This window comes from Pan troglodytes, chromosome 20 (genome assembly GCF_028858775.2).
Source record: "Pan troglodytes isolate AG18354 chromosome 20, NHGRI_mPanTro3-v2.0_pri, whole genome shotgun sequence".
In the NCBI taxonomy this organism is placed as follows: Eukaryota; Metazoa; Chordata; class Mammalia; order Primates; family Hominidae; genus Pan; species Pan troglodytes.
In genome coordinates this window covers 42,749,171-42,757,322 of record NC_072418.2, presented here as the reverse complement: position 1 = coordinate 42,757,322, position 8,152 = coordinate 42,749,171, and the positions used below count along the sequence as shown (strand labels likewise).

At 43.8% G+C, this 8,152-nt stretch overlaps 1 protein-coding gene across 2 annotated transcripts; it reads left to right on the top strand.

Annotated features, from left to right (window-relative positions):
- The first annotated feature begins 1,818 nt into the window (after positions 1-1,818).
- Positions 1,819-6,775, top strand: LGALS13 (galectin 13). 2 transcript variants are annotated; one of them, XM_001139505.5, is made up of 4 exons: positions 1,819-1,878; positions 3,899-3,975; positions 4,477-4,687; positions 6,524-6,775. In XM_001139505.5, the coding sequence occupies exons 1-4, from the start codon at positions 1,864-1,866 to the stop codon at positions 6,638-6,640; spliced, it is 420 nt and encodes a 139-aa protein (XP_001139505.3). In that variant the 5' UTR covers positions 1,819-1,863; the 3' UTR covers positions 6,641-6,775. The 2 variants fall into 2 exon arrangements, with proteins under 2 accessions (XP_001139505.3, XP_016789937.3); XM_016934448.3 differs by lacking the exon at positions 1,819-1,878 and adding an exon at positions 3,194-3,321 and having other exon boundaries at positions 6,524-6,756.
- Positions 6,776-8,152: the final 1,377 nt, after the last annotated feature.

Sequence of the window (8,152 nt, the reverse complement as noted above, 5' to 3'; positions counted from 1 at the left end):
TAAAAAAGTGGGTAAAGAGCTTGACACAGTGGCTCATGCCTGTAATCCCAGCACTTTGGGCAACCAAGGCTGGTGGATCACTTGAGCCCAGGAATTTGAGAACAGGCTGGGTAACATGGCAAAAACCCATCTCTACTAAAAATAGAAAAAAAAATAGCCTAGCATGGAGACATGCACCTGTAGTCCCAGCTACTCAGGAGACTGAGCTTAGGAAATTCATCTGAGCCCCGGAGCCAGAGGTTAGAGTGAGCCAAGATGGTGCCACATCACTCCAGCCTGAGTGCCAGAGTGAGACCTGTTTTAAAACAACAACAAAAAAGTTGAGCAAAGGACAAGAACAGACACTTTTCAAAAGTAAGGATACAGGTGGTCAAAAAACATATTAAAAAGCTCAATATCACTGAACATTAGAGAAATGCAAATCAAAACCACAATGAGATACCATCTCACACCAGTCAGAATGGCTGTTATTAAAAAGTCAAAAAAGGACAGATGCTTCAAGGTTGTGGAGAAAAGGGAGAACTCACACATTGTTGGTGACAGTGTAAATTAGTTCACCCATTGTGGAAAGCAGTGTGGTGATTCCTCAAAGAGCTAACAATAGATCTACCATTCAACCCAGCAATCCCATCACTGGGTGTATACCCAGAAGAAAAGAAATCATTCTGCCATAAAGACATATGCACATGAATGTTCATTGCAACACTATGCACAATAGCGAAGACACAGAATGAACCCAAATGCCAATCAATGACAGATCGGTTACAGAAAATGTGGTACAGGTACACAATGAAATACTATGCAGTCCTAAAAAAGAATGATATTATGTCTTTTGCAGGAACATGGACGGAACTGGAGGCCTTTATTCTTAGCAAACTAATGCAGGAACAGAAAACCAAATACTGCATGTTCTCACTTATCGGTGTGAACTAAATGATGAGGCTCATGGACATCAAGAGGGAAACAACACACACTGGGTCCTCCTTGAGGGTGGAGGATGAAAGGTGGGAGAGGAGAAAAAAAATAACTCTTGAGTACTACGCTTAGTAACCAGGTGAAGAAATCATATACACCACAAATCCCATGACACGACCTTATCTGCATATGTACCCCAAACCTAAAATAAAATGAAAGAAAAATCAAATAAAAACAACAATCTCACCTTCCTCCCAGAATCTGCAGGAGAAACAGTGTCTCTGAAACTTTTATTTACATGGACACCAAGAGAAAGGAGAGGGTGTAGCTAGAGCCCAGGTGTGTGACAGTCAGGTGAGAGTGGCCCTTACCTGGCAGAGCCAAGCAGCCTAGTGTGGAATAGGTTCATGCAAGAAATTTCTCTACTTCTCTCCACAGATCCCCCTGAGGATCAAGGTCAGTGCTCCCCCAGAACGTTCAAAAGCAGAGAGAATCATTACCTTCTAGGGCTAATGTATTTCCCCAAAATCTCCAACTTTTTTTTTTTAGCCGTTGTACAAATTGGGAAAATGTACACCTTCTGGGTATATTCTGCATAGATGAGAAAAGGCTTGAGAGGCATAAAGGCTGGGCTTTACAACCACTACCGCTCACTCCATCATCTTTATCTATGCATTTCCCTGGTAACCCAATCCACAGCCTGGTACCTCCCCCACTGTCACTTCTGCTGCATTACAGATACAAACCTGCAAATAGCTATGGTTGTGACTGAGTTTCTTCCTAACAACTAAACCTGTCTAAAGCTGCAAGGAAATCTTGCTGGGAGGAGCTTGGAATCTGGAATGAAGCCAGAGGGCAAGGCTGAAGTGGGTCATTTAAATGCTGCAACTCAGAGATTCACTCAGAAGACTGGACTCAATTCTGAAAGTCGCCAAGAAGGAGAGAACAATGTCTTCTTTACCCGTGAGTTGAAAAGGTACAGCCTTCAAAAATTTCGTGTCACACAAACCAAGAAAGAAATGGGAGATTTTATGAGATGAAAATATGAGCATTTTTGCTGTGAATGCTTTACTTAGAGCTATTGAGGTGTGGAATAGAAACCCTGAGGCTATGGTATCTGAGATGCTTGTGGGGATTGCGGTGTGGACCCTGGACCAGTGTAACCTTCGGTGAGTGTGAGGTGGTGTCTGATGAGCATAAACTCTGCGGAGATAATGTGACTTTAAGTGGGAGGTGGATTACCCACCAGGACGAGCAGGTGTGTGAATGGAGAGTAAAGGGGTGAGTGGGCTTTGTTTCCTGTCTATGATGTGAGTATGTGTGTGAGCACAGCCAGACCAGTGCATGAGCATCATTATGTGCACAGTGAGCAGGTGTGTGTGACGCAGTGAGTGTTGTGGCTCTGTGTGACTGCGAGTGTGTGTGCTGGGATGTGACTGTATGTTGAAGTGGGATCATGCATGTGGCTTTCTGCACATGTGAATGTTTCTCCCCACACAGCAGCACCTCTGATGTGAATCCCATGTGGCTTAACTGGTGGGGATCTTGGGGATTGTGAGTTACCAAGGACTTGTTTCAGATCACTTGTGAGAGCAGAATGTATGATCAGTAGATGTCTCTTCCCAGTAAGAGTGGGGAAGAGGAATGCAGACTATGGGGGCGATGGTTCCTCAGGTGGGGTCTGCACAGAGTGACCACTGTCTCTTGCCTCCCAAGCTCAGCTTGCCTGTCCCTAGCCCATCCAGTTCTTCCCACTGTGTGACAGGAGGGTGTGCAGATACTGGTTTGTTAGGGAAGGACATTAGAGGCCGTGATTTCAGAGACTGAATCACGCAAAATATCCACTGTAAGGTCTGTCTGAACTGAGACTAAACTTGTTCTACACCCATGAAAGAACAAGTTAAGTCTCAGTTCAGAAGGAGCTTACAGTGGATATTAATCAACCAAGAAGCTGGGTTCACTGGCTTATGGCTATAATCCCACCAATTTTTGAGGCAAAGATGAGAGGATAACGAGGCCAGAAGTTTGAGACCAGTCTGGGTATCGGAGTGAGACCCTTTCTTTAAAAAAAACTTTAAATATTTGACTGGCAGAGAGGCAGGTACCTTTCTTCCCAGCTATTCAAGAGGGAGCAGATGTGTGAGGTTCACTGCAGCCCAGGAGTTTGAGGTTTCGGTGAACCATGATTGCATCCCTGCATGTCAGCCTGGGTGACAGAGCAAGAACCTATCTCAAAAGTACAGAAAAATCATCTCATCTACTTGTGGTCATCATAGAAATCAATCATTCCCTCCAGTTATGTCCCTGACCCGCAAGCTTCATTTGTGCAAGTACTGGGGCTGTGCTCTCAGTAGTGTGTGCCCCTTCTTGGAAGGACGTCCATGGCCCTTGATGATAGTGATGCATGTACATCCCACACACAGGGGTTTCCTGTTCTTTCATCATTTCCCTCTCCCTTTCAACAAGTGTTGTTTCTCACTGGAGTGAATGTTTAAATTCTTACATTTACAAGTCTTGTTTTAATTTTCAGAGTTGAAAATGAAGGCAGGTCAGTCTTTCAAGAGGACTCTCCTGTTCTGTTAGGTCACCCTAAGAGGCCCTACGCATGACAGGGATTAGGGTAACACTTTTACATGTATTAACTCCCTATTACAGAGAACATCCTACAAGGTAGAAATTCCTGATAATCCTCGTTGTCCTAGGGAAAATGAGGGAGAGTTCAAGTAGCAAATCTAAGACTGCACTGCTAGTAAAAGGCAGAATGAGGACTGGAATCCAGGCATCCTGGCTCCTGAACCCTTGCTCTAACTTATGGGTCCATCATATCTTCAGGAATATGGGGCCCTGAATGAGGTAGGGTTAAAGAGGAGAGTCCACAGAGTCTGCCCTTTCATCTCTAACCTCCTGCACCATGAGAATATGTTACAGGAGGGGAGACTGCACCTGACCCTGCACCTCTCTCTTACTCTCAATACTCTGGCAGGTGCCATACAAACTGCCTGTGTCTTTGTCTGTTGGTTCCTGTGTGATAATCAAAGGGACACCAATCGACTCTTTTATGTGAGTACTCCATGGTCCAATGGAGGGGTTGGAGAAGAAGGGAGAATATTTGCTAAGGATTTGACCTTACATGTGGGTGATGTGGAAATGTCTAGTTGGCAGGATGGAGGCCCCATGCAGGTGCAGGTCTTGGAGACCCTCCAGCATCAGGCATGAGACCCACAGCAACTGCATGTGGGCCAGCCATGGGGCCTACAGGAGGAGAACACTCAGTGGGTTGGGGCTGTGGCTCTTTATCAGGGGGCATAGAATTTTCAGGAAATGAACAAGTCATAGGCCCAGGTCAGTGACTGTGGCTCAGTTTTCATCTGGGGATGAGGAGCACAGAATCTCCCTGCCTGGGGGCATGAGGAGATGAAGCATCCCCACAGGGACCTGGCCATCAGTATTATCAGGGAGACTTTTTCCCTAGGTAAATGGGGGAAGGGATTTGTGTGTGTGTTGAGTGTGTGTCCGCGCAAGGGAGGGACCTGCCCAACATTCTGCATGCTTCACCCTCAGCAATGACCCACAGCTGCAGGTGGATTTCTACACTGACATGGATGAGGATTCAGATATTGCCTTCCGTTTCCGAGTGCACTTTGGCAATCATGTGGTCATGAACAGGCGTGAGTTTGGGATATGGATGTTGGAGGAGACAGCAGACTACGTGCCCTTTGAGGATGGCAAACAATTTGAGCTGTGCATCTACGTACATTACAATGAGTATGAGGTGAGCATCCCAGGAGCTCCCAGCACCCAGGCTCTGTGGGCTCCCAAAACAGGAGGCAGCTCTCATTGACCTGGCCTCAGTAGTCCGTCAGGGTCCATCTCCCATAACTACTCCTGCCCCTGGTTTTCATCACAGAGCACCCCCTACTTGCACTGCCATCCTCAGCTCTTTCCCAAATCTGACCAATGTCAAGGTCAGCTCACCTGACATTTCCCCCAAAGTAGATAATCTCCTCTGTCTTTTCACATAGTGCTCATTTCTACTTATGCCATTATTTAAATTTTCATTTAGCTGAGTGAATACAATATACTTCAGGAAAAAAAGTTAAAAAAAAAAAAAGGTTGTTTCAATCAGTCACAAATTAAGTCTTCGTCTCATTTTGGGGCCCGAATTCTACTCATAGGAAGAACATTATCAGAGCTCTGCTTTCATTCAAAGAGGTTTTGTTTGTTTGTTTGTTTTTGTTTGTTTGTTTTCTTGAGATAGAGTCTCATTTTTCATCCAGGTTGGAGTGCAGTGGCATGATCTCAGCTCACTGCAACCTCCACCTCCTGGATTCAAACAATTCTCTCGCCTCAGCCTCCCAAGTAGCTGGGACTACAGGTGTGTGCCAGCACACCTGGCTAATTTTTGTATTTTTAGAGGAGATGGGGGTTCACCACTTTGGCCAGGCTGGTCTTGAACTCCCCACCTCAAGTTATCTGCCCAATTTGGCCTCTCAATATAATGGGATTACAGGCTGAAGCCACCGTGCCCAGCCCTTCAGAGGATATTTTTGCTTATGGAAGCATATAGATACGTCTATGATTTCATTTGTTTTTAAGCAAATCCTGGTATAAGTTGTTCTACACATTATGCTTCAAGAACTAAGTTGATTTGTTGCCAAAGAATATATATTGAAGACATTATCAATCTGTCATGCTGCTTCAGTTTTTAAAGATTGCATAATATTGTGTTAAGAAGTTTACCCAAAGTTGTGGAATTTGGCCCTTTTGGGGGCACTAAATTTCCTTCCAGTATTTTGCTCTCACAAATGATGCTGTATTAAGTTTTCTAATCAATCCTTTTGTCATTACCAACCTCCCAATACGTGTACTAGAAGATAATTACAAAAAAATGGAAAAACTGGCTCAAAAATGTGTGCATTTTCAATTCAAAAAATTAATACTAATAAGGTTACTTTCTCTATAGCCTCAATATAAAGAATACATCCATACTTTCTGGCTTTCTCTAACGAGTAGGTCAAAACATTCACATCTTATTCAGATTCAAGCGAGGGATCTTTTCCTATGCTTAGAAGTTGTTGAAGGTAATATCCTGTTTTACAAGAACAGTTCTCCTTTCATTCTATAAGAACCCTGGGTTTCCTTCTTTGCCACTAATACCTCAGATGTAGGTTACTCCAAAGAGAAACTGTGCCATCAGTAGTGAAAAACAATCACAGTTCATGGAACTGAAAAGTGTGCATTCAACGAACATGGTCTAGCACTAACCCTGTGGCAGGTCCTGTGCGAGATGCAGGGTCTCAAGTTCCTGAGACACAGTCCCTGGCAATGGGGATCTTCCAGGTTAGAAGGGAGGCTGAGTAAGCAAGGACTTTGTGACACAGAGTATAGAACTTCGCTAGAGGAATGAGTGGAAACATTAGAAATAAAGTCAGGTACTGTCTCAAATAGGCACAAAACGTCATCTGTAAACATAAGTGTATCTAATACGTTAACTTGTATAACTAGGAATTTTCTTGGGGAATGTTATTTGTACTAGGACAGAGTGGAGAGGAGGCTGGAAACTTGTTTGGTGGCATGCTTTCTTTCTGATGCATTTTTCCTCTTGTAGATAAAGGTCAATGACATACGCATTTACGGCTTTGTCCATCGAATCCCGCCATCATTTGTGAAGATGGTGCAAGTGTCGAGAGATATCTCCCTGACCTCAGTGTGTGTCTGCAATTGAGGGAGATGATCACATTCCTCATTGTTGAGGAATCCCTCTTTCTACCTGACCATGGGATTCCCAGAACCTGCTAACAGAATAATCCCTGCTCACATTTTCCCCTCCACTTTGTCATTAAAACAGCACGAAAACTCACATGATTTGGTTCTTGCTTTCAGATGGGAAAAGAGGAAGTTGTCATCCCCAAGCGGGGCCAGGGCATTCTATGGGAGGCATCAGGAAATCAAAGGGGATAAACCTTCCTGTGACAAAGGGAGTGAGTGACAAGGTCCGTGGAATGTCTGAGAAGACATTAGAAACAGCATCCTTCTATAGCACGTAGTTGACCTCAGACAGTCTGAGCTAAAATACTTACCCAATCTCAAATGACTCATGGCACTTAAATGTTAGGTAGCTGTTTACAGCCACGCAACTGTACATGGTGGCTTTGGGGAAAATCTGTAACTCGAGGAAAAATATGTGGAATTTCTTAATTTTTTTCCATTGTTCTCAGGATGCTTACTGTGTATGAACACTGTGCCTGGCTTTGTGTGGGCTGCTGTGAAGGAACTGAAGAAAAAGATGACAAGTTTGCATGTGAAGTTTTCAATCCAAGCAATAGTTAAGAGAGTCACTGGAGCCCAGTGATTTCCCTTAAAGAATCCCAATTATTCTTATTTTCAAATATTTGAAAATTGCTTCATTTTATGTGGGGAGAATCCAGGGGTTTCTCTTTGGAAATAAATGGTCATGATTTGAGATCAGAGAACATATAGATTATTACTGGAATATATACAAGTCACGTACATTGACACAGTGAGCAGACCCTTATTTGTTGCTTTTCCAGTGGTGAATTGCAGCACAGCAAACCTCACAACACACAATGGCTAAAAGCAATCGTTTATTTTGATCTCTCCCTGCTTTACAGGTTTACTGAACTTAAGTGAGTGGTAGATTATGTGACGGGAGTCGCGTTTTCTGAGAGATATTTTAGGCTGGGATTTCAGAGGATGCTTTACTCATGTCCAACTCAACAGCAGGACTGGGTGAACACCTAGAAACTGGGAAGCTGTCTCCTTCAATACCTCACCTTCCCATTCATGACATTAATTTCCTAAAATCAGGAGAGTCTCATGGTTCTGGGACTTAATAAATGGTGATTGGCTTTCACCAAAGAAAGCCTTTCAAAAGGCTCATGGAGAAGGTGCACAGCATCACAGGACTTACCTTTGAATGGCAGCCAGTGTTACTTCTATGGCTTTACATTGATCAAGGTGAGTCACACAGACAGCCCTAACCAAAAGGAGAGGACTCCACAAGCTGTGGTTATTGTGACTGTAGTCATGAGGGGCCATCCTTGGCAACTAGTTCCACTCAGAACTAGTTCCCACATACTGAAAACACTAACCATGTAAGGAATCTCTGAAGGCATTACAATTACAAAAACAGGCTCAGAGTAAAGTGCAATATCTTATCTGATCAGGACTCCATGTCTATGATGTGACTACAAATTATCACTTGCAATCCCCTGCA

Excerpts from the sequence above, each read along its gene's own strand:
- LGALS13 (XM_016934448.3), top strand. The coding sequence starts at position 3,214 with ATGTCCCTGACCCGCAAGCTTCATTTGTGCAAGTACTGGGGCTGTGCT. Across the intron at positions 3,976-4,476 it reads ACACCAATCGACTCTTTTAT|CAATGACCCACAGCTGCAGG; the intron begins GTGAGTACTCCA and ends CTTCACCCTCAG. Across the intron at positions 4,688-6,523 it reads TACATTACAATGAGTATGAG|ATAAAGGTCAATGACATACG; the intron begins GTGAGCATCCCA and ends TTCCTCTTGTAG.